At 39.1% G+C, this 27,203-nt stretch overlaps 1 protein-coding gene across 1 annotated transcript in view; it reads left to right on the top strand.

Moving 5' to 3' along the window:
• PTPRN2 (protein tyrosine phosphatase receptor type N2) overlaps positions 1-27,203 on the top strand; it is a 665,205-nt gene that overhangs the window by 64,309 nt on the left and 573,693 nt on the right. Inside the window, exon 2 of the mRNA XM_049798257.1 lies at positions 5,130-5,180. Within this exon, the coding sequence (XP_049654214.1) occupies positions 5,130-5,180 (51 nt within the window). The remainder of the gene's footprint in view (positions 1-5,129; positions 5,181-27,203) is intronic.

A 27,203-nucleotide genomic window follows, 5' to 3' on the forward strand; every position in this document is an offset into this window, starting at 1 on the left:
AGCAGTATTTAGTGGTACTTACCCTTCAAGGTCTCCTTACTAGATAGGAACTAGATCTGAAAGAAGCAGGTAAGTGTGGAGTGACCTTTCACTCTAGACTGTTAAAAATACTGATATTTAATCATTGACATATTTTGATTAAAGAAACACATACTGGCTAAAACCTTGTGATGAGGTGAGGTTGTTATTGTCTGCAAATGTGAAGAGACGTTAGGTGCTCACACTACTGTGTTGGGTGAAGAGTATGAAAGGAAGAGGTAGAGAACCCTCAACAACAGAAGGGATTTTGGGAGGTTTGTATTTTCCTAGTTTCTGACTGATAAGTATAGAGAAACCTAGCTGTTCCTGCCTATTGTTTGTTTTCTTGTTTCCATGATTATAAGACAATTTTTGACAAAGAGGGGCTATGGCCTAATTTTTATCTTGGTTAATAAAAATGCTTACAGATTTTGGGTATTCTTGAAAGAGATGTGTAATGTTAAAATCATCATGAGTTGGTTAACTGGGGGAAAGGATAGAGAAATTAACATAATCTATTTGATAAGTGGATTTTAAAAAAATATTTTCCTGATAAGTGGATTACTACAGCTTTTCTAGGTGAAGTTCAAGTGACTTCAGCTGGTGCCTTGACGGTGGTCACCTTCAGAGGCACTTCTTATAAATCCAAACAAGCAGTATATTCCAGTGTGATTTAAACTTTCCTATTTTGTCTTTAGGAAAGCAGAACTGCTGTATATCTGATGAAAGGAGGAAGGGAATAGTTTTATTAGTGTCTCATGAAAAGAATATCTCAAGAAAGAGATTTAAACTCGTATGTCCTGTACTTGCAACAGTATTTTGTGATTATGTTGTGCTGACTGTCTGAGAAACAGTAGTGAAGGTATAGGGTAGAGGGAGAGGAAAGGGAGATAGATAGAAGATCTCGCGAGGCCCTATGGAATCTCTTTTTCTGGCTAGTTAACAAAGAATGCACTATGAAAATGTACTGTAATATATAGCATGGATACCTACCCTTGTTTTAAGCAGTCATAAAGTTAAAGAACATTGAGAAAATGTGTGTATACATGAGTGGGTTGAATAGGAATGGTCCTCGTACCTGACGCAACTTAGTAGAATTGAAGACTACCAAAGTCTGTGTTTGGAAGCAAGGATAAAGTTAGGTATGTATTTATTTATTCTTCTTGTCTCCGAGCGACCTACTTACCTTCGCGTATGGATGTTCACTGTATTGGTTTATATTACGCAGTCAGCCTGGGCTTTTCTGACCTGTAGCAAGCTTTAGTCAGGTAAACTCTTAAGGAATTCACTGTGGTAAATTAGCAAAAAGAGAGTTTATAAGTGCATGATTTATGTCAGTAGAAGTTAATGGACATATACCACACCTTTGCAAACCCTTCTATTTAAGAATGTGAAAAAACATATAGTTATCCAAGTATATGGGATAATCCTTACTGCTGTGTTAAATGGATTTTAAATAGCTCCAAGATGTGTCAGAGAACTACTCTCCCTATATGACAAGATGTGCAGCGTAGGCTTGTGTGCAGTGGTTACATGGGGAGGGGATGATCAGCTGAACTTCTTGTGGGCGCTGGTGCACCTGTGTGCAAGTCATTGCTCCATTTGTCACTACTGGGATGTAAGGATCATACAAATGTTAGTGAAGAGGTGACTCTCTAATGTGAATTAAGTAAGAAACCTGTATTTAAATTCTAGATTAAGCAAACCAATATGTGTGTACCTGGTCAGTTTTCTTCTCCATCAGCTGGTTGAATAGTGATATGGAGAATTTATTACTTCAGGGCTGCTGTATGGAGTAAGATTGGGGGTTTGGTATTGGGTGGCTTGGGGTTTTTTGTGGGGTTTGAAGGTATTGCATCAACAGTTTATGTGTTTTAGGAGATGATCTTTGGTAGGAGGGTTGTTTGATAGAAAATTAAATGTAATTTTGATCCCATTAAGCATGAACCGAATTAAGTGCTTTTTGGAGACAATACCACTTCTCTCTGCAGTGGTGACTTATTATCAGCATTGCTATTAGTAGGTAGAGGATATTTAAAATGAAATATGATGTCTCTTAATGTCATAGCAACAAAAGATAAATTAGTAGTTAAATTAGCATATTGACTGGTTGGGTGACAAATGTATAACAATCAACTCTAGCAATAAGCAACTTCAAACAAAATATTTTTTCAAGGGGTTTTGGAGGTCCTTGTCTATTTTAGAGTAAACATAGTTTGCCATGCATTGCCTTTTATTAATTTGCTCTCCAAGACATAAATTTCCAAGGCTAATTGCATCAGATGCCTTGCTGTGGTGAGCATCAAATAACCAACTATTATTAAAAGAGAAACTAAAACATGATAAAATCAGTTTTCTTTTGTGCTTTTCAAGGAAAATATATGAGGTGATAAAGAAAAGCATATCAAGCAAAATCAGAGTGCATTTCAATCGGAGTTCTGTATGGAGGTAGCCTGGTTGTTTATTTCTGTGTACCTGAGCATATTCATTTTGTTCATCTTGTACCTGGATTTTTCTGCTTCTAAGAATACCAGTACATCTAGTGGGTGGCCATGGGCAGCATGTGGCTGTGATCCCAGCTCCCAGGTGCTTCAATCAGTAGGGTCTGGGTGAACCAGTCACTGTTGTAATGTGCCACTCCACTAGAAACATTCCTGGTTGTAACTTCTCATCTGACACCTTTTGGATCTACAGCACAGCTTCTGCAGGATGGGGAATCAACTACAAACCTGCCTGACTTTCCTCCATCATAGGACATCTTCTGCAGGCCTTCACTGGACATGGACATTTCAGGCTTCTGGTTTTAACTCTTTTGTGATCTCTCAGGAAAACAAGGCAGAGAGATTTAATGAGGGATTTTCTCCTAACCATAAAAACTTTTCTTTTAGAAGAGAACTTTAGATTTCTGAAAACAGGAATATTGAAGTATACCTTTCATTTGTCTAGTTTATATTAGCATTTGAAGTCTATTACCTTCTGGGTTTTTTTTCTGCAAGCATTTCTTTTTTTAAGTGGTTGTTACTATGCTTTTAATTAGAGCTCTTCTGCTGTATACTCTGTGCTGATGTGTTTTGGTCGCTGCCTGTCATCATTCTTGTCTTATGTTCTTTAGGAGTCAATATATAGTTAAGGCATCCTTCTGCTTTGCTGGGTCACTACCAAGGCTGCAAGCAGATATCTTCAGTGAGTTTTCCAACATCATTTCAGGTCAAACGGCTGTTACAGTAGACTTGTGTGGAGCACAATTATACACATCTCAAAAATGTCAGGAACTTGTTTGTGGATTGTGTAGATGCACGCTGTTCTGCCATACTCTGCTTGCAGAAGTTTTCATGGTCTGAAGCTTTTACCTTTCAAAAGCTACCAAATGTATATCCACAGTTTATTTGTGCACAGGTAAAAGGGTGAGAGAACACTTTTATTGGTGTGCATATTGTAGGCTTTCATTATCTTATTAAGGTTATGTATATGTGGTCTTTGCAGGCAGGTGTGGGAGAGATGTAAGGGACTCTGCTGGTGCTCCAATATGTCTCAAATTCATGTAAATGTGCTTACCTAGCTCAGACCTAGCACTGTTCTAATAAATCCTGCTGAGAGACACAGTATATTAGTTCAGGCTTAATGATGTGCTAATACAGTTACCTGCTGAAAAGCTATGCAGGCATGCATAAGTCACTCTATCCCCTTGAACTTTTCTTTTAGCAGGATTAGGACTCAGGTAATTCATAGGCAGAGAGTCTTGAGCCTTTTGGTTTTTTTTTTTAATAAGAACAGCCTACTTAATCCATTTGACTCTCTGATGAATAAAGATGCTTGTACTCTGTGCTTCTGTGGAGATAGGCACAGCTGGGGAGAGAGGATTTGCTCCTGTGTTTAGATGTGGTGAAGTTCCTGGCTGTTTTTTGATGCAGTGTGAAACTGTTCAAGATCGCTTAATTTCTATAACTCCCTGTGTCCATTTATAAAACTTAAAGGTACTTCCCAGAGAAGTTGAAAGGTTTAATTGTGAAAATGTGTTCTTTAGGGCAGTTTCTGTGTTCAAAATACAGCCTCATTCCTTGGATTTTATCCAGTCCTAGCTCTTTATCTTTGTCAGAAAACAAAGTAAAGAAACTACCTGTTCGTTTAACACAGTGCCTGCCCTTAACAGCAGCATGACATTTCACGCTGCTTCTGTACTTGGTCCTTGTGCCCGTCCCCCAGTGCGGAGCGACCAGAGCAGAGGTGCGTCTTGCCCACTGGTCTGCTGTCCTCACAAATATCAGCAGGAGTTCATTCTATTTGAAGATAAAGGGAATAGTAACTAGTGTCTCATTACCTGGCTAGGTGATGCTAGCAACAGGGGAAAAAAATACTTCATCTGTGACGATGTGTATAAGTGGATGAGCTGGGGTTGCCAACCTGGATGCAGTTTCTAGGGTGAGGTATGGGGCTGGCGTAGCAGGGCCCCATAAAGCAGCATGTTTTGCAGCAAATTTCCTACTGTAAATGGAAAAAAACCCCTGGGATATTTTTCCTAGACCTCTACCCATTTGTCAGCTGTCTGTGGAGGTATCATGGTGTTGGTATGGATGGCTTAATTTTTAAGCCTTTCTCCAAAGAGTTAGCTCTCTTGAGGATCTAGGTGTGGTCTATGGTTGCAGCTACTAAATCCAAGCCTGTTTTGAGCAATTTATACCTGATTCCTAGGCTTGTCTCATTGAAGTGGAAGTCTCTTTAGGGAACTCCTGATTTCTTGGTGTATACTTTTGTAGTGTATTGCCGCATTACTGTGCTCTGGTATAATAACATATTCAAAATTGAGAGAATGTACAGTTCTTCAAACTACTAAATGAGAGACATGCATGGAGAAAACTGAACCCTCACTAGAGGAATGAGGAAGAAGAAAAACATCGGAGGTTATTCTGGACATAACCACTTAGTAAGATGTACTGGCTAACCAGACCTCTTTGCATGTTCTTGACCTTCTGTACTGCCCAAGTTAGACTCCAAAGGCCAACCAAATATCTGACTCTTGCTGAGCATTTAATAGCCTGAGAGGTCTTCAGTCTGCACTAATTATCCACAGTTTGAAACCTGTATTAATTTTTGCATTTCTACTGTGTTTTTAGGCTGCCTGTTTGAAGATGACCTTTGCAAATCTTTTGAGATCTGTGTAAATGGTAAGTCTTCAATGTTTTGTTTGACTACTGTGTCCTCTGCTGTGTAATTGCTGTGTAGTTGATTCAATAAGCCAAATCTATATACGAATGAGAAGGAGAGCAAAAAGGGGGGAAAAAACCCAAACCAAAACAAACAAAAGAAAAACCCAAACCAAACTACCAGGTATGACTATTCTGGTCAGCAGTTAGGGGAAATCTAACAGATTTAAAAAATATATAAATATTCTCAACCTTGAACAACATAATCTCCTTTTATGAGAAATAGATTGTAATTAAATTAAACACTGAAATATGTTAACATTGAATTTGTCTTAATACAGGGTGCAAATAACTTTTGTTATCTTCAGGTTGTTCATCTTATTTCAGAGGAGGATGTTAAGTAATTATCAGTCTCCTTTTCTTCAAAAGGTTGTTATTTATTATAGTAAGAAAGGTCTCAAAGGAAGACTACCATTGCTCTTGATTATGCTGCTTCCTTTTTCTGTGATTTTACTTGAACTATGCAGAAGCAGCTTTCTTTGGCTCTCCTTCACAATTTCTTTTCAGTAAGTCAAAAAAGCCAACGCAAATGTATGAATGAGTCTAATGGAATAGTAGGAAAGACTTTTTCTGACAATAGTCAAAGATTGTTAATGTGCTAGATGAAATCATTTAAGTTCTGATGAAGGAAGGACCATGTTTAGAGATCGATCTTTTGAAGCAATTACTGTTGTAAAATACATAGATCAATAATTTGGCTTTTTTAAAATTAAGTATGAAATTAATATGAAATTTCTCTTCGTGAATGTATGGCATAAACTAGTTTTGTTTTCCATCAAACACAATATGGAGCCAATAATATGGGTCTATTAATTGATAAACTTTATTAATATCCTAATTAAGCATCTAAGATGAAATGAGATTAATTTTCCAGTATTGCTGAACATCAGACAAATGCACACAGGAGAGGAAATAAGACAGAACTATGGTTGAGGAGTTGGGAAGAATTAAAATAGGTAGACAGTTAGAAACAGTGCATTTGTTAACATCTCCAAAGGTAATTCTTGTGTGAAACTGTCATTTGAAGTTGTTCCAATAATTGCAAAAACTCTGCTTGACTTGACTTCCTTGACTGACACCAGGAATGTTAGTGGCACTTTTCTACAGTGGTACATTTTGCTGACTACCAATGATATTCAGTGCCTAGCTGTAGTCTTCCCCAATGCAAGTATATTTGATGGGGTTTTATAATAGGCCACTATTATATCTGGCAGACAGCATATAAAATGGGGAATTTATGCAACAGATGATAGTAAAGAAATGTATGTACTTTAAATGATAGCAAAAAGTCTTCAAGAGAGATGAAGTAACCTTTATAGGAACATAGCTTCTTGATTTACCTGTTTTCTTAATTGACGATGTGCTTTCTAAAAACTCAACATGACTTTCTTTAACATCAAAATTAAACTGTGGAAACTGTATCTTTGAATTCAGAATGGACCTTTTCTGTAGATCTACTCTTATTTCGGCATAACTAACTTGAAGGTCAATAATAAGCTAGTCAATCAGTGATATTGCCTAATGGATGATCTTAATTAAAAAAAAAAATACATGCAGGGAATCTGTTAATGTGTTTAAGGTCACCACAAAGTATTTCTTTTTTTGTCCATAACTGGACAAATGTTGTCTAGAGTGGGTTTTAAATGCTGGCCTTGAGGCAAGTAAAAATACATCATTCTTGAGAAAATTCACAGGATCTTTGGAAGATCATACTTTGAAGTACTAAAATACCATCAGAAGTTACTTTTTATATGTACCAGAAAAGTAGAGGGCCACTTCCTGTCCAAACTGCTTCTGGTTCAACTGTATCTCTGAAGTTCTTCAGAAATCCTGATATATTAAAATACGAGTGCTTTGCTGGACTGAAAGCTCAGGAACTTAAGTCTGTGTAGGTCGCCATGCTCAGGAGCAGAGCTTTCGTTGTGTGTTGCCAGGTCACGGAAAGGTTTGCCTCCCTTCTTGTCACACAAGTGCATATTTCTGAAGTACATTGTGAATGTGGGTAAGAAACAGCAGCTACTTTTGGGTAGCATCTTTGAAGCATCTGTGATCTGCAGATCTGAGTCTGACTCCTGCAGGAAGGCTGATAATTTTGATCTTTCTCTTGGCCTCCAGCAAAGGTAACTGAACTGACTGTTTTCAAAAATGAAACTGGGTTTGCCTATTGAAGACATAAGTCACAGTATTTGCTATCTCATGTTACGTCATCAACTGGAGACTTCAGGTACCTGTCATGCATCAGGCTTGTGAAAGGATAACCAAAACACCAATTACTGAGCTGTTTCACAACTTTCAAAGAAATACTGTTCTTATTTATTTTGAAGAAGAGATTAAGTGAGTGAAAGACTTTGATAAATGTTCATTTGTGTAAATAAAAGAGGAATGTTAAAAGAAATTTCTTTTATTGTTAAAAGCAATATAATTCATTTGTAAGATCTGATATAAACAGCATAACTGTATCAGTTACATTGCTTACATCTGTTTAGGTCATGTGCCATTTTCACAGGGCAAAGAACCTGCTGTAATAATGATTGTTGACTTTTCTGCCACTTTCCTTCATCATATAAATGTCTCTTGGCTTCAGTGATGGGTTCTCACTTATGTTTGTTTAATAGCTCCAGCAGCATTCATGCAATATTAATTTATTTCCATAAACCTTTTATCAGTTTCCTGAGCTGCACTGACTCATCAAGTGGTTAAAAAGGGACATATTTTGTCATGTTGTCATGTTTATTTTAATGGCATAAGGATAAGCCAGGCAAAAAGACTGAGTTTGTTTTCCTGGACTCTTCCTTAGCAAAGCTAGAACTTTGCAGGGTAAAGTGGCTTAAGGGTCATTTATTTCACTTCTGGTAGATCATTACTCCTATTCTACAGTTGGAGGAACTGATATTTTCACCCATCTAAAATGCTTGAAGCTTGCATCTAAAAAACTTGATATGAAAGGTGGATATGCTCATGAGCTGCAGACCCTAATAGAAAATAATCTGTCATGCTATAAGCTTGGAAATGCTTGCTCCTCAAGAAGTGCTGATAAACTGCTACAGATGCCAAAGGAAGCGAACATAATCTTAATTAAACAAGATATATAGAAGGAAAAAGAACAATATAAGAGAGGATTTGAAATGAGGGTATGGGTAGTGGCTCAGCTGTGGGTAAAGAAGGATATGGCATTCACATGTTCACATAAGTTTTGCTGTCTGGGTTAAAGCTTAAGAAAATGAAAATACACACACGTGCAAACTCATTTTCTTCACCATTATGCCTAGAATGTGTTTGTATGAAAAGGAAAGAAAAAGAAGTGTCAAGAAGGAATTTTTAGACAATCTCTGAGATGGAGGTCCTTCACTTATCCTTGAACACTCCTTGTATTTATATATGAAACCTAGTACAGTTAGATAAGTGGGTATATGTCATGTTCTGTTTTGCATTTTAAGTTATAAATAAAACGGTTCATGTAAAACATCAGCTCCTGTAGCTTCCTCATTGGAAGGCTTAAACAAACTGTCTCCTGAAAGCAGCAAAGCTAGTTCTTATCCTCTCTTACGAAACCATGCTATTGAATTCTGGTAGTGTCAGTGGGAAAGACACCATGTGGTAGAGATAAAAGCATTCATTTCAAAATAACCACCCTTTATTGTCCTCATTCCTCCCTTTATTAAACTGTTTGAACTGCTTGAACTGCTCATTTAGAAGGATGGCATTCTTTCCTTTAGGTTTAATCTCCAGATATTTTGCTTCAGAAAGAAGCTTTGTGCCGTGCTTTATCCATGAGTGGATACCATGATATCTTTGCTCCTTATCAACAGAGCCTTTATAAATCAGGGCAGTTTTATTTATGAAGGATGCTGTGGCTGCAAGCCTCCTTCCTGCCTGAAATCATAACAGGGTTCATGCGGACAAGATCAGATTGTAGAAAACAGCTCTGTGAGGCCGACCAAAAAAGTTAATTAAATACAGTCATCGGTGCAGTGTGCATCATTAAGTCAAGCCTCTGACAACCACTAAACTTCTAGGAAGACACGGTCTAATGTCTGCAGTAGTGTTTGAAGATGCTGTGCTCCTGAAAGGCTGTATAAACAGCTATGCACAGCTGAATCAATATTGCTTTATGTATGCAAGCTGCACTTGTTAGGAGGGACTTAGGTTAGCATGGTGTGTCAAACGTGTCCAAGCATTGCAGTACAAAGTCATAAGACTTTCCAAGTTTGGATGTCTCCAGATAGTTCAGAATATTAATGTACTTTCTTCCTCAGCTACAGAGCCCCTTGAACATTTGGAATATAAGTGATTGCATGTGCTGGTGATGAGCCATAAATGGTAAACGTGCTACAGATGATAAGGGAGAGGAGTCAGGATTCCTGAAATGGTTTCTTGAACTTAATGTGTTACACTTTGAGGTTTTCCAGATCATTGCCTAGTAGGATGGAATTACAGAGGGAGATGCACCTCAGCATTGTTTAGCTAACAGATGTCTGCAGCTACATCTGCATTTGCAACGCACTGCTCTTACAAAGGCTGTTGAATTTTTGTCACATGACACTATAAATCTGTGCCTGAGCTTTCTGAAGCTTTTCAGTAAGCATCAGCGCTTGTTATAACTAAATTCAGACTTCTGAGGAGTAATGCTAAGTGGTACCTCTACATACTGTTGCTTTATTGTGTGTACAGAGAATTTCTGTGCTTTCCAAGGATGTGGGAATTCTTCACAAATAACTGAAGTCCTAATACCACCCTAGGAGGTAAACCTGATCTTGTAATTTTGATTCACTTCCCTTTGTCTTATGAAGGTCTAAAGACACCTGTATTGGTAACAGTGTCAGAGCTCCTCGGGCTTAATGAGCGGAAGAGATGTTACAACAACTTCTATTACCAATGGTGATAACACAATGAAAGGGAGCAAGTCATTGCGACTGGAAGAATTTGAGGATCTCAGCTCTACTCTGCCCTGCCGTGCTGCTGCTTTGCAAATAAATTGTACCAGCTCAGCAGCTACACTGTGTTCACTAACACTAACACTGTCAACATTGGTAGTGAGTGTTTCTGAGTTGTATGAAGTAAAAACACTGTGAAAAAATAACATTTGAGTTTTACCATGAGGTTAAAAATACCAGTGCAGTGATGACTTCATCTGCTTTACCTTGCAATAGTGCGGTGATTTTTTTCTCCTTTCTGAAGAAAAGGCCTATCTGTGTCTTGTGTTTGTCTCAATGTGGTGCTAAACCAGCTACCTGTGTGATGGTAGGGTAGCACAAATGGCATTAAAACTGAAGTAGTGATGAAAGGTGAAGTTACAATCTCATTAGAAGAAGATGCTTAGCTTGATAATGCAAATATGGTTATCCACCATCCCAGCGGTCACTTATTGCGGGGTTTCTTGTGGAGAATCTCAAGTTGTAGCACTTGCAGGGAACAAAACCATCACTCGGCCTTCACTGATAGCCTGCTGTTCAGCACCAAGTGAGAGGCAAGTATGTACAACCATAAATCTACCACCAGCCATGGGTAATCCTTTATATTTCTGTGTTCTGTGCTAGGAAATAAGTCTTGGATTTGCTGAGTGTTGCACAATCTTATTTCCTGTGGACAGACCTCCTTTTTCTTACAGCTCAGGTGAGAATACTGCTGTGCTGTCACATGGAAACTTTCATTTCTGTCTTAGTGTTGTGACTTGTGGTAGTGTATATTCTTGTTCCAAATATCAGTATTGGGTTTCACAGAACCAGAGCAAGCACTGCAAGTAAAACTGCTTAACCAGTGTATGTGTGAGTGATTTTTTGGGGGGATTTCAGTGTTTGATTCAAGAAGTTTGGTTAAAAGACTCCACCTCCCCCTGTAGGCTGGGGGGGGGCGGGGAGTGGAGAGGCCTAGATCACCGGAGAGTAAACTTAATTATCTAGTATCTCTCTTTTACCCAAACTATGTATTTGCAGTGATAAGGTGGATGAGTCTCCAAAATTTAATGTAATGATCTGATACTAGGTAGGATTGAAGTTCTGGAATTTTTTTTGCCTGCCTTTTTTTTCTCTTCTTTTTAAATAGTATTTTTCCATTGAATATTTGAGTTGATATGAAGCCATCACTCTTACAAGACCTGTGTGTGCGTTTATTAGAAAAAAACAACGAAATCCTATTTGCTGCTTTTTGGAACTTGTACTAGGCAGGATACATACAATTTAGGGTAACTTTGAAAATTTATGTTACACAAGAATATCAAATGTTTCATTAAAATATATTCAGGTATTTGAGAGATTGTCTGTATTGTGTATCTTATTAGTGTGTGGTGGACCCTTTTGTTAACTCTTTCTGGGTAAGCTATGTAGCAGCTGTTGGTAGATTTGTTGGACATGTTCAGAGTTGTTCCCTATTTCAATATTTTATTGCACTCAAAAAATTAAAAAAACCCAACAACCTCAACCTGTAACATTTGGGAGGCCATGGAAAAGTACAGCCCATTTGAAAAAAGGCATTAGGGAGTCTCAGTAAAATTTGTGCCTGATGAATCATGAAACACAAGAGCCTGAAAAGGACAGCGTGGTCTGTGGAGAAGAAGAGAACACCAAGGGATCATGTTCTGGCAATGAGGTGGAAAGCAAATGAATCCTGGTTTGGAGTGACACTGCAGCAGTGTGTGTCTGCTGAAAATCCATCATGCTTTCTCCTCTTTTTGTGTCAAGGGGTGTTCAGAAGTGTTGTAGTTTACTTCATGTGTTTGTGTTGTGGCACTGGAAAAAAATAATATCCACATTTTTTCTTTAAATTGTTCACCTCTACTAAAAAAAACCCCAAACACACCACAACAAAAAACCTCCATAAACATATTTGTGAAAAAAGAATAGTAATAAAAATAGTAAAAACAAAGGAGATGTGAAATCGGTGAGTTGGCAGTGACAGCTACACAGCCATATTGTGATTATTGAGCAACTCCAGATTTGAATGAGATACATCGGGGGGGTGGGGGGGGAAATAATTTAAAAGAGTATCTTCTGCTTAGCATGTTGATTACTTACGAAGGTGTAATTCCAAAAATGAAGTGCATAAGTTGGATCTGCTTGCTTATTTTGGGCTTCACCTAATCTTTGTTAGATGTGAAACTGTGATATTTGCCTTTGTCTCTCTGAATATCAATAAGTGAATATTGTCTCAGTGCAGCAGTGGTTAACTGGGTCAATCAGATTAATTATTATCATTAATTATCAGGGTACTTTGGTAGTTAACAGAGGCATTAACAGGAGTGTCTAAAAGAGGATAGACTAGAAAACTTTGAACATGTTTCCCTGCCTGAGAAAAACTGTATGCTTTTTTAATAATCTTGCTGCTTGTATCTTTCTTTTTGAAAACTTCTGTCTAATAGTACATATGCTTAAAATATGGGATCATGAATCAGACTGTATATTTTCAAAATGTACCAATCTTTCAAGACCATTAATGAATGATGCTTGACTATTCACCCTGCATTTTCTTGTGTGTGTGGGAGGCAAAGCGGTAGATTTCTTAAACGTCTTCTGAATAACATCCTTTTGGATGTTTCTTTACACTTACAAGTTTCTCTGTGCTTACGATGCCATACCTCCCCATCCCTTTTTTTTTTCCTTCAAAAGTTCTGTCAAAAATCCTTCTCCCTGTTTGCTAGCCAGACTGTGCATCGGTTGACTGCTGTTGCATTGCAATAATCATTTAATGAACACCTTTTTCTTGCTGACTTTATAGCATTTAACAAGCACTAATAGGTTTTTGACTCTCAAATCTGCTTTTAGACAGTAAGCATAATGTGGGGAAAAAATTAGTTATGGCTTGCAGGAGGGAAATGCTGTGGTCCTGGCTAAGTAACTTCTCAAAGAATACGAGAGTGGTAAAACCTTATGACTTGGATCACCTGAAAGCATATCTGCCTCAGCAGAGCAAAACTCTGATTGCAGTTTCTGCAAGGCACAGTGACTTTTTTATTTGAAGATAACTTGTATGTGAAAACATATTCAATAATAATGAACATTCATGATGTCATGTAAGAAGCTAAGGAGGAGGGAATTACTTTATAATATTCTAAATGAGATGCAAATTAATATGCACAAGAAAAATGTAAATATATAATATATATGAAAATAACTTTCCATGACTATGACTGTTCTGAACAGATGAACTAAACAGATACAACATTTTCTTTTCTTTTATTTTTATTTTTAAATTAAGACTATCGAAGCCTTATCCCAAGCTGTGTACCTTAATTTGGACTGGATTGGTTCCAAAGTAGAACATTCATCTAAAGAGAGCTGGAAAATATATACCTCCTCTCTATTCTAATGCTTAGAATAAGTGCTCTGTAATAAAGAACAGTGAGAGGCTTTTTTGTTCTATGGCCTTACTTAATAAGTAAGAACAATCTGAATGTGAACTAATCATAGTACTGTTGATTAACAGGTAAAGAACTGTTAATGAGAAGTCATTCTCTATTATAAGCCATTCCAAGCCTTTAATTTAACAGTTTTTTCCATACCCTACAACTTCCATGGCAACAGCAAAAAAAGTTGCTCTAGAGGTAGACAGAACAATATATTTTTTTGTTCCCAAACTATTTATTGTAATTTGTCCTTTACTTAAATAGCTTTGGCTTCTGCTCTGCGTAAGTTGAGAAATATTTGGTTGCTTTTGCTGCTGTGTCAGAATGTTCCTCTGTTGGCCCCAAGGTAGGATTGGCATGATTTAAGAAGTTTGGCAACAGCGGTGGATGTAAGGGAGAGTAAGGGAATACAACATTTAATGTTTGGACTCTAAACTCTTCAAGGAAAGGAGTATGTTAAAAGGAAAATATTTGGGGTTTTAATGTAATGGAGCAGACGTTGTTAATATTGAATTCACAATATTATAAGGTTGAAAACATGTGACTAACTTACTCTATTTAATCTTAGTCCTTTTAGGATTGTATTTAGTCTTTCAGCTGCATTTTCTCACTGGCTCTTTTGGAGATTAGACTATACCATCATCATTTTTTCCTGGAAGTAACAGGGCAGGTATGACTGTGGATAGTTCCACACTATGCAATTTTTCAATGGCAAGAATGTCTTTTGTTAGCTTTCTCTACCTGGTATTGGGCTGTAATTGATTCTTTCTCTATAATGGATGAGAGAGAGATATTATCCAACCAGAAACTGTATAATGTGCTCATGGGGGGGGGGGGGGGGGGGGAAATGAGGGTAGAGTTGAAAACTAATGAGACCTTCCTTCAGATTTTTTCATTGTCCTGTCCTGACTTTTTTTCATTGTCTTCTCTCTTGACTCTGCATCATGCTGCTGTATCTCTATTCCTGTGAAATTCAGATAAAAGGGTATTATGGGTAGATTGACAGATGGATGGACATTTTGATGGTATGATTGCAATAGTTTCATAGTTTATTGGACAGTTGTAGAAGACAACTTGCAATACCCAATTACAGTGGAAGCAGTTAGATGGATTGTGTATTTCCAAAATTAAATCATTTCCTTTGGAGGTGGAGTGGTTTCTCGGGATGGTGGTGGTGTTTGTTTTGTTTTTAAATTTTAACTCATTTTCTACCTTTAAGTAATGAACTTGACTGCTTCTTGTGTTTATTTTGATGTAAAAAAACAAACCAAACCAAAACCAACCAAACACCCCCCCCCCCCCCCCCCCCCAACCAAACAACATAAACAAATCAACAACAAAAACAAACCCCCAAACCTTTCCAAGTTATGGTAGTCTCCTGTTAGTCTTCTGATCTCACCTCTTTCTAGGATGTTGTTTCATTTCCCTTCAATGTTTAACTTCCAAGTTTGAGATGTAAAGATTTACTAGACATCTACAATAATTAAGAGTTCCTACTTTACTGACAGCCTGCCTTCATTTTAATGCAATTTTGCTGATGGCTTATGCTCGGTAATTTAACAGAACAAACTGTCCTTTCACTGACAGTAGCTGTTAGAAAAGGTTCCTCTTGAATTTGTACCTATAATTTTGATCTCTTAAATGTGTTTGAATGATTGTGTTCTAAATATTTGATTCTTAAATGAGGTAATCTCTTTTTTGAAGTCTTCCATTTTATTTTTTTTTTACTTAGCTCAAAAATTTCTGTGAATAATGGTTGGATAAAAATGGATCAATATGTTCAACAAAACATACGATAATGTAATGCTGATACACAGTTGTATTCTATGTCTCAAAGTCTTTTTATTTGCTTCAATTTTGTTATGGTAAATTTAACTTTAGATGTCAAAGATCCACTCAATATTTTTGTTAAAAATATTTGAAATTGAGTCTAATACAAACATTTCCTTTTCTTTTAGTAGATCAGTCACTGTTTTAAATAGGGTCACTGCCTTTTCCTTGAAAGCCCAAGGGGTAGTCTTTCTGCTTCTTCAGTTAGAGCTCACCCATGCAAACATTTGAGTCAGAAATTATTATAACTGAAGAAATGGAAACATCTGAGAGGATTTTGGGTAGAAAAGAATCCCTTTTTTTAGCACTATTTCACTGGAGGGTGGAGTACTCAGTGGCAGAGGGTTGATGGACATGTTTAACATTGCAGTACAAATTATAAATCCATGTTCACTAAAAAGGTAATCATTCAGTTAGTGCCCATTTCATGTTTCTAGATCTAATGCATTGCTGATAAGAAGTCATGACTTCTTGCTGGGTTTTATTTCAAATTATCAAAAAACAGATTTATACTAGCCTCAAAAAGTCGTCGTCGTCCCCCCCAGCCCCAAGGAATTAGGTCATTGGGGGGTAAAATGATTTTGTTATTTCATGAAATATCACCTTCCACAAGTGATGCCAAAAAAAGTTTTTTGCAGCTTTCAATGTGTTTTGTTGGCATGGTAATGGAAAATAAGTTATGACTGGAATAGAGGTTAATAGCATATTTTAGAATGGAAGGCAGCTGCAGCTTCAAACAGGTTACTCCACCTCAAAAATCTGTAGAAAAAAATCAGTCTACCACAAAGAATTCTTTTTCTATACCCAAGCATCTCTTGGCCAACACACATTAACTAAAACTCTCAGTTCTGGAGATGCCATACTGTGCTGATTTTGGCTGGAGTAGAGTTAATTTTCTCCACAGTAGCTAGTGTGGGGCTAAGCTTTGGATACATTTGTGCTGACAGCACTGTTGATACCACAGGGATGTTTTCATCACTGCTCAGCGGTGCTTACCCAGAGCCAAGGCCTTTTCTGCTTCTCACCCCACCCTACCAGCGAGGAGGCTGGGGGGGCACAAGGAGTTGGGAGGGGACACGGCCGGGACAGCTGACCCTGCTGACCCAAGGGATACCCCAGAGCATATGGCGTCATGATCAGCAACAAACTAGGGGGAAAGTTGGCAGGGCGGCTGCTGCTTGGGGACTGGCTGGGTATCAATTGGCTGGTGGTGAGCAATTGTTTTCATTTGCATCAGTTGTCTGTCTTGGGTTTTATTTATCGTACTTTGGTTTTTTTTTTTAATTAGAATTCATTATTATTTTATTTCAATTATTAAACTGTTCTTAACCCATGAGTTTTCTCACTTTTCCCTTCCAATTCTCTTCCCCTCATCCTGCTGGCGGGGGAGGAGTGAGTGAGTAGCTGTGTAGTTCTTGGTTGCTGGCTGGGGTTAGACCATGATACATACTTTCCCAGGGCTGCAGCGGCTTGTGAAGTTAATGCAATGGTTCCTTCCCGCTTTGCTTAAACAAGTATCCATCCCACAAATGCAGATCAGCTTGCTCAAATAATACGTTATGATTTCTCTCCAGTTATGGGGGGAATGACTACATCACTTCATCACAGACCAAAGGAAATGATAGTTCAGAATTCTAGGGCTAGGGTTTTTTCATCATACGTTTCATTTGCATACAGTAGTACGTGAGTAAATATTTCCCTCTTTTAATCTGAATGTCTCTACATTAGATATAAACGGGAAACGGGTGTTTTTAATTAAGCTGCAGTAAGTGCAAATTTTGGTGCCATTACAAGCTGCCTTTTTAGAAACCATGACAATGACATTAAGCATTTGCTAAACAAAATCTGTTCCTGTATGTCATGCAGTTTGCATCCTGTTTACTATTAAGAAGTTGTTGGCACAGGCAGAAGACTTTTTGTTAAAAACAATAAATAAACAGAATTTTCTTGGTCTGAAATCAGCTGTTTTCAGAAGTATAGGTTTAGATGGGAAAGAGGAGGCATAAATAGTTTCCTTACTACCTTTTTGTGTCTTTTTTTTTTATGAGCCAGTGCTTGTACACCAGGTGTTATAATTTTTATGGAGCTGCAGCTCTCATTATTTGAACCTGCATCTTCAAGCAGAGAAATACTGCTTAACCACATGAAAATATAAATCTGTTCCATTCTCACAAGGAAGTCTTGCAAGGAGCTATTTATAGATGTCTCTTACAGGACATTGGGGACCATGGTTTTGGGTCCCTGTCTGCCTCACAGAGGTGGAAATGTTAGTTCTTGCTCCCAGAACAGTGACCTGGGATAATATCTGCCCTCCCCATGGCAGCTGCTCATCTTGCAGTAACATGGACAGAAATCATGCAGCCAGGAGGAGAGCAGGAGGGGATTTAATCCCATTGCATGGAGTTTGGGATACTCGCTTAGGTGTCAGTACATATGCTACAGAGAAAGCTTTTGGATTAAAAAAAAAATAATTAAAATCCAGAGATAATGCCAAATCCCCTGAGGTTGAAAATTGTACATAAGTAATTGGCTATGAACTGCCTCTTGTTTTCAAAGTGCTGCAAAGCTTAGTCCCATCCTCAGTTCATATCCCCTAGACTGTATGTTGTTTCAACTAGGCAGGAGCTGCTCTGCAGTCTGTGAACCCCAAGCTGACTCTTCTGCTGGAAACAATTGCATGTTACGGCTATATAATCAATGACACAGTCTAAAACCACTCCATTAAAGGAGGAAAAAACCTGCAAACAATGTGAGAACTCATCTATCTCTTGTATAGAAAGATGATTATGATGATATGTAAGGTTTTCTTGGTGGAAAATACAAATTAATGCAGGTCATTGATTTTTAAAAAGCATTATCCTTTGCCAGATAAGGAGGTTTTGTAGGCAGTCTAACATACTTGCAGAGGAGCAGAGCCATATGTCACTGCAGCAGAGTTGTCCTTTGGCTTGAATAAAATGAGAATGTGAAAGATTTTATTGCTTTGGGTGTTAATACTGGTTGTAATCAAGATGAAACAGAATTATCTACAATATCAGTGTGGGAGATACTGCAGTTCAAGTGGCAACAATTTTATGGGGGAACAGATTGATTGATTTCTACTTGTTTACTGTCTGTGCCCGTGAGCCGTGCTGTCTGCACGGCTGGATCCACGCTCTGCAGAGGTCTGTGAGCACCGTGCGCCGAGTGGCAAACTCTCCCTGTGAGCAGCATCTCAGAAACGTCTTGCACAATTGCACTTGCAGAAACTGCGAAGAGTATTGATCGGTGGCCATTTTTACGAAAGGTGGAAGAGAATCTGAGTGGGGCTTTAACAACTCATAATTTCGTCTTTTGCTGTTAACAATATCTGAATCAACTTCAGACTCAACTGAAGAATGCAGCTCTTTCTGGCAAGGCTGAGAAGATGATGATGATGATGAGATATTCTGACTTGAGCTGCTCCGTATGGCAGCTTTGTTGTGGGGGACAGGGTGAGCAAAAGTAGTGGTTTTCTCTTCTTTCAGCTGGGCCAGAGTAAGCTTTGTTCTCTGGAGCTCTTCAGCTCAGTGTTGTTTTTCTGCATCCAGCCACGCTGACATCACCGTATTGGAGCGGAGTCTGACTGTGACCTGACACCTTTTCTGCTTGCCATAGCCTGGGATGCTCTGTGTGAGCAGCAGTTGCTGCTCGAGGGAAGGGAAGCTGAAATTTTTTTTTTTTTTTTTTTTTTTGGCAAACTGAGTGTGGGGATACAGAAAGGATGCTGAATGGGGGAAGAGAGATGCTTCGGGATTGTGGAGGGAGCCTGGAGGCATGTAAGAGAGGAAGAAGTAAGAGAATCCCAAAGGTGGTAAAAGGCTGGGGACACCTTGGTTCTCCGCAGCCCTCCTTCCCTTACACACCCTCTCACCCTTCCTTCCCAGGGTGTCACCAGAAGTGAAATTCAGTTTTGCTTCCATGGGTGAGAGATCTCCTAGGCAATCAAAGGAGCCTCAGAGTTGGGTGAGGAGAAGACATGACTCTGGGTACTTTTCTGAAAAGGACAGCTATGGAGAAAGCATGATGGCGGAGAGATGTGGAGCCAGTGCAAATAACTTTTATTTTTGCTTCATCAAGTGTCCTGGTTTCAGCTGGGATAGAGCTAACTGTCTTCCTAGTAGCTGGTACAGTGCTGTGTTTTGAGTTCAGCATGCGAAGAATGTTGATAACACACTGATGTTCTGATGTTTTCAGTTGTTGCTCAGTAGTGTTTAGACTATAGTCAAGGATTTTTCAGCTTCTCATGCCCAGCCAGGGCACAAGAAGTTGGCACAGGACACAGCCAGGGCACCTGACCCAAACTGGCCAACGGTGTATTCCATACCATGGGACATCCCATCTAGTTTAGGAACTGGGAAGTGGGGGGGCAGGGAATCGCCGCTCGGGGACTGGCGGGGTGTCGGTTGGCGGGTGGTGAGCTATTGCCCTGCGCATCATTTGTACTTTCCAATCCTTTTATTACTACTGTTGTCATTTTATTAGTGTTATCATTATCATTATAGTTTCTTCTTTTCTGCTCTATTAAACCGTTCTTATCTCAACCCAGAAGTTTTACCTTTTTTCCCAATTTCCTCCCCCATCCCACTGGATGGGGGAAGTGAGTGAGCGGCTGCGTGGTACTTAGTTGCTGGCTGGAGTTAAACCACGACATCAAGACTGGGATAAAGAAGCTGTTTCTGTTGGGCCAGGTACTCAGATTGACTTGCATATTGTCTTCTGCAGCAGCCAGACCCAGTTAGGTCAAAAGCACAGAAATCGTTTAGCTTACCAGACCCCTACAGAGAAACCTTGGACCTTGTTTCCATTGTCACTCCCTTACACCTCCGCTTCCATCCCCAAATCTGTTACTAATTAGTATTAATCTCAAATATTTGTTCTTCAGATTCGAATGAGCCCTCCCCACATATTTCTGTGGTAGGTCTTGAATTCCGAGTCAAGTGGCGGGGTATATTAGTAGCTTAGGGGGTTTTTAGAAGCTTATATGAACCTGAGAGAGATGTAATGTTTTGGTAAAGCTGCACCTCACCAGCAATTTCAAAGAGAAAACAGTAAAAAAACTACTTAATAAGGGTTCTTGTATATATTCAGAAATAACATGTGAATACTATTTGCTGTAGGCATGCTTTGACTTTTATTTTATATTTGAATCAATCCATAATTTAGAATAGTTTAAAAATATAGCAAATATTTAATTTTGATTTTTGGAAAAGAATATTTACTTTTAAAATGGCAAACTTGCCTTTTTTGTGGGGAAAAAGTACAACACTCTTGGGAAAAATAATATATAGAGTTGTTCCCTAATTTTATTCCATGAGTCACTGTTTGCTCATTTGCATCAAGAGTGCTTGTGTGAGGAAAGGGCTAAAAGTCTTGGTTTACTTGAGGAGTGAGTTAGCTTCAGTGCCAGAGGTCTGGAACATCATATCCGAGATGGAGACATATAATAAGAAGAAACTTTCTTTTCCTGATTCTTCCATATCCTTTTGAGGCCTTATTCTTGGAGAATATGAACCATGAAAATATAGTAAATTAAATTTTCTGTCTAAAGTGAGAGCTTATGAAAGAACATGTCAGAAAAGGCCATAAGAGACAGCACTTGCACGGACATCCCTCTTGTTCTGTAGGTTTTGTGAGAGTTCAGTTGTTTGGTTGGTTGTTTCTTTTTCCCGTCAGTCAAAAAAGCAAAACTTTTGTGATGGGCTGATGTGATTGTATTTTAATAACTCTCACCTGATGCTTCTGAGCAGTCAACAGTCTATTTGTCACCAGTGCTGAATAAAGCCAGTAGGCAGGCATAGCAGGTTAAGATGTCTGGCTATCTCTATTAATCACTATGCCTGTTTAAATAGGTTTAGTCTGTTATCGTTGTCTTGCCCTAACGAGCAGCGGTTCAACAGCAGCTGGATGAATTGACTAATCTCTAAATCCCATTTCTATTTGTTTTGCCTAATGCATTTTCTAGGTTGCTACATTAGGATGAAAGGTGCTAGCACTTGAGAGCTGTCAGCTGGACAGCCTCGACTGACAGCCCCACAATGTCAGGGTCGTGACTGAAACTGCTGTAAAGAGAAGCATAACTGGAGCAATGTAATCTGTGATTCTGCATAAAATACCGTTACTTAAGGAGTAATGTGATCTGTCAGGGGCTGGTGCCAATGTGGTATGTGCAGTTGTGGGTAGGTGCCATAAAGGCAGCTCCATCAATATTACAGGAAATTCTGAATTAATGGATTAAGCCAGATGCCAAGTTCTATTCCAGAATTACCTAATAGCTGCCTTTGTGTGTCCGTTGTTATTTCAGTGGCAGACAATGTGAAACTGGTAAGCAAAAACATTACAGAGGTGAATTCACTACTCTAACAAGTTTTAGTCTCTTAAAAATACTTGCTTACACTGAGGTGAGCTTGAGTAACAATAACATGGCTTAGAAAGTACATTTTAGTACTGTTTTTGAAACGCTTGATATATGTTCTCTTTTTGTTCCTTTGAGATAATTGATTTATCAGATGAAGTGGCATTATGCATGCTAGAAAGGAAATCTAAAGACGTCGTCTTTCCTGAGACTAGTCTGAGACAGCTAGAAATACTAGTTAATCTGCCATATATTCAGCCGTGTACCTTTTCCTGCTAAAATTAGTTGTCACAGAATGGAAGAAAATCAGTGAATTTGGTGTGCAATAATAAGGAGCAATAACATAATGCGGTGTGGAAAGCTGATGGATTCAGGACTATTTTTGGTAATAGGCAGTAGAAGTAGCAAAGAATTTCATAGCTGCAGAAGATTCAGACAATTTGATAGAGCTGGCAGATACCAAAGAGAAGAAAGAACAAAAATATCAAGACTTCGAAAAGTAATGTAAGATGGCAAAGTTTTGCAGTATTTATGTGAACACTTGCAACTTTGGAAACCTTTGCTGTTTAGAATGATGCAGCATCAGCCACAAGTGGCAGCAGTGACTGATACTTTATTGTTTGTGTAAAGCTATTTGGGCTCCTTTAGTAAGGCCACTGTTATGTCAGCCAAAAGTTTGTTTTCTAATGTCTTAGAAGTAACTTGCTGAAATGCAATTATTTTTTCTTTGTGACATGTCACCTCTCTGTCTTACAACGTTTATGTGTACCTTTAAGCACCATAAATATGGTCAAATATGACGTGCAAAAAGTCTTAAACTGGTATTGAGATGTTCTCCTACTATGCAAAAGAAAAGATAAAATTATGTTTGTGTTATCCATACCTGTGATATAGTTTTTACAGGTTTTGATAACTCACATGCTTAAAAGAAGCTGTTACCTGAATAATAATATTATGGTCTTGTGCATGGCCTCAGCAGCTACGACTCTCTCAAGTCTGCCTTGTTTGTGCTGTTGTGGCCAGGATGCTCCTTCCAAATCCTAAGCCTTATTTGAGACTTTTGGTCACTCTCTCCAGCTTCCAGACACTCCTTCCCCATCCTCCCTGGGGTCTTCATGAGCAAAAGCAGGCAGCCTGGCTGTTCTCAGGAGTCTCTGCCTTTTTCTTTGCCTCTTCTGGTCAGAAATATTGCTAATGTGAAAACTGCACTTGCTGTTTTCTATTCCCTGACTGTTGCAGCTGGATTGTCTGGCTCAGGGTGTCTGTGGCTGATGCTCGCAAGGATGATGTGGGTTCCCCTTTCTATTCTGTACCCCACAAGGGTCGTGTCCTGTGTGGGCTGTGCAGTCCAGTGGGTATTAGGATGGAGAGGGTTGCCTGTTGGGCTGGATTTGGGCTAGGCACACCTTATGAAAACCTGTCTGGCCCTTGGTGTGGTGCCTCTTGCTTTCATCCCAGGAATATCCTGGGTCCAGCTGAAGTACTTTTCTTGGTGCATTTGGGAAGACCTGGGTATACGCTAGAAACGGTGTCCCCTCTGCCACTCTAAACAGGTGGCAGGAGGGAGCAAGATGTTTCCCCCAGGTTTTCAGCCTTTGGTTTGCATGGAGAGAAGGTGAAATAAGATTGTTAAGCTGGGTTGTGTCTTCTGCATGGCCAGAGGCATGTTAATGTTGGCCAGACGTAGGTTGCACGGGACCTTTGTGCAAATAGAAACTGGTCTGCCAGAGGCCATGTTGTAATGTCCTATATGCTAAACTCAAAAATCTGTGAGCACAGAGCTAAGGTGACACTGGGATTTAAACTCAGCTTGAGGAGTTTATCCTGTCCTTCACGCAGCTCCATACCTCACTAAGGATCTCTTCCTAGATGATCAAAAAATCCATAAGCAGAAGCACAATCCCCATTTTTGCTCCAGGGAAAGTCCTTCTCTCCTCCTGACCCAGTAGAGGCCCAGACTTGGAGGCTGTCGCTGGATGTGGTAGTCTGATTGCCGGGTGGGCCAGAATTTGTGTTGGGGCTCTTGTGGCTGGAGGCATGAATTTGGCTAGTGAAGTTCCTCCGGGTTGTGCCTGAGGCTGTGCTGCTGGTGGGAGGCATCTCACAGTGATCCCTGCCAGGCTGGCCGTGTGGCTTTGTGGCTGGAGAAGTGCCCACAGCACGAGGCCACTGTAGCCACGTGGGTATTTCCCTGGGCCCTTTCAGTTAAGAACAGCGCAGAAGTGGTATTTTTCATACTTTTTTTTTTTTTTTTAAACCCCAAACTGAGAGCCTCCAAAAACTTTTGCTGAATGTGCTTTGGGAGCGTAATTTGGACCATAACTCTAACTACTGATAGTCAGTCAATCATTATGTCCCTTTTGGGGGATAGTTCTCATCCTTCTTCCCTTCTCCCATATGCACACAGGTTTATTTTGCTGTAATCATCACAGATGCATAATAAGGAAGGTTCCATTTTCAGACAGTCCAGGGGTATGCAGTGCTCATGTTCAAGGGTATGGCTTTAACAAACTAATTTATTTCTAGAGGAGAAATTATAGCAGTACTCGCTGTCTGGAAAATGCACAGCTAAAATGACTTATTTGATAATAACCATATCCATTGTGTAATGGTTATCTTGTATGTGATGAGAGCATTGTCTGGGGAGTAGTTGCCGCAGCAGAGCTCCCCTGTTTGCTTTGCAGTTCTCTGACCTGCTTATTAGATGACATTCTTATTAAACAGATGAATTTATATGAGATGTGTTTAGGGGGACTGTTAAGGGTCTGTCAGCACTTTTTGTTTTAAATGTTTTATGAATAAATGCAAACTCTGTTTTAAGCAGCTGCTCATCCTTGGTCAGTATTAGGCAGAATACAGCCTGTTATGTTCAAAATACTGTTTTATTTGCAATTTTATATGAGAAATAGCTGCAAATAGAAGCAGGGAAAACCTGAAAATGCTAAAATACATCAATCTTTTATCCATAATTAAAAGATTGTAGTTTTCAATTGTGCACTGTTTTACAGTTTATAATATTTTTCTGGGTCATGGTAGGGGGGAAATGAAATGTTTCAGCAAAGTGTAATGTTTTGCATTATGTCATAATTATTTAGTGGGGTTTTGTTTCATATTTTTTATTATAAGAGTACTGCTTTTGCTGAGAGGGAATTGGTGTACCCGTACTGTTGTACTGCGGAAAAAAAAATTAATTTTGAAATTTCCTAGCTTCCCATGAAATATAAAATTGTGAACAGTCTGTTCTCCCCCAGAATGAATTGCTCACTCCTCCTGTTCCCTTTCATTAGTCCCTCCTTGAGTTCTGACCTTTTATTTTCCTGCATTAATGCAGCGCTCTCTCTTGACTGTTCATCAACCTCTCCCTCTTGTACCCTGCTGAGGCAGGCATCCCTCCGAAGCAAGTGCAAGAGTGGATCATACAGGAGCCACAGCTAAGGATCCAAATATGCCCTGTCAATGTCATTGAAGGGTGATGACAGGTAGGGCTGATCAGAAAGCAGAATTCATAGGCTGAGCTGTTGTGGTAAATCCTGAAATTTCACAAGAAAAGGGAATTTTGAAACTCAAGTTTTAAAAACACAAGAAACCAGCCCCCTCTCCCCACAACTGATACAGCACTTTGGTTCAGTTATTCAAGAGAACATTGACAACTTCTCAATTTTGGGTGGTGGTTTGGTGGGTGTTTTTGGGGGGGTGGGGTTTTGTTGGTTTGGTTGGGTTTTTTGTTTTGTTTTGTTTTTTTAATAGAAAAGCAACCTGTTAGAAGACTGTAGAACTGAGTTCTTAAAACTAGGACTGCTATAGCATAATGATAGTGTAACTAGCCTTAAGTGTTATGCTTCAGTGGTAGCTGGAGCAAATGGTAGCTGGTAAATCCTTTTATTATATGATGTGGTTGGCAGTTACACACGCAGTATAGCTAGGGAAGCCTTTCAGTAATGCTTGTACAACTCGGAAAGTCTGTAGATAGTTTCATCTTAGTACTGATGTGTTATTTATTGGTAAGTCAGCACGAATAGGTGTAAATTACTTTGATGTAACATTGTGCTGACCCTGCTTATATCATAGATGAGCAGATGGTATGGAAAACACTTTGTACTTATGCCAGGGAAAGGCTACGAGTCTGAAAAGTAAACCTGAGGCTGAAAGTCTTGGTTATGCTGAGTTCACTGTGAACATCTCTCGATGAGCTGGCTGGAGGGCAGCCCGGCCATCGCGACTGTGAAGGCACCTTTCTTCAGGATCAGCAAATCCTGCAGAAGGCGCCGGCTTACAGGCAAGGAACTGCCTTGCCAAAAGAGCTGGAAAAACCAACAGTGAGCTGTGACTGGTATGTAATAGTGTGAGGAGGCTGTTAATTATCTCCCCATCAGTTAGTAACAAGTGCAAAAGGAGGAGTGGATACGGGAGGGTTACAGGTCATTTTGGGCTTGCCCTTTTTAACCACTATTTTCCTTTTGTCTGCATATAGTTGGATTTGGGAAAGCCAGGGAATGTGCTGCTGAGTGGGGAAGGTTTGCATCTTGATGCCCTGATGTGGTAGTTGGGTTTCCGGATTTCAAGGTGAGGATTCAAGTTGGTCCTTTTTCTTAGCAGTGTGCAGTGCTAGAGATCAAAATGCAGTTCTCTGACTAGGAGCCAGTTGCTAGGAGAGCACAAATATAATACAGAAATGAATAATTTAATTCATACTAGCGCAAGTGTGTAATGGGACAGGTTTCTGGAGTGTCTGTATATTTTATCAAAAAATTGTTCATGTGTATGTCAGCACAAAGCTATAGTAAGTATATGTCAGATAAATCAGGAGAAATACAGAGCACGTGTCAATTGTTAGAGACCCAACTCAGATCACATATAGAACTGCAGGAGAATACTTCTAAGGCTATGGGAATTGTGACCCTGGTTATACATGCTCATATATGGCTGTATATTGCTCTTTATCTTAGATGCTGTAGTGGAAATCCATAAGGAAATCATGCTTTTGAATTCACAAAGTTTTTATGGAGCAAGAAATCAGTTCACACCCTCTACATCCACAGATCAAGATGCCTAGTTATGAGCCTTCAACTATGAATGTGGAAAGGGTTCTATAGGGATAAAATACTCTGTGTCATAACATATAGGTACAAAGAACTGGCTTAAGGGGTGTAACCTGTATGAGCTTTATTCTTTTTTAGGTGCTTGACCTTGCACATAGAATTTTTAGGTGCAATGTTTTGTTTCTGAGATGCTTTGAAAAGCAACAGCAGTCATGTTACCATCTATATAGTAAACACTTTAATCTGCAATGGTTGCTTTTTTAGCAGAATAACACTTTTGAACTAAATGTAAATGCCTCACAGGTGTTGTTTCCATCTTCCAAGTTCCTGACTTGCTTCATAAATGTCCGTACCTCTGAGGATTATAAATCAGTTAATTACCAAAGTATGTGGTTTCTGTTTAC

The sequence above is a fragment of the Accipiter gentilis genome, chromosome 4 (assembly GCF_929443795.1).
Source record: "Accipiter gentilis chromosome 4, bAccGen1.1, whole genome shotgun sequence".
NCBI classification, from domain to species: domain Eukaryota; kingdom Metazoa; phylum Chordata; class Aves; order Accipitriformes; family Accipitridae; genus Astur; species Astur gentilis.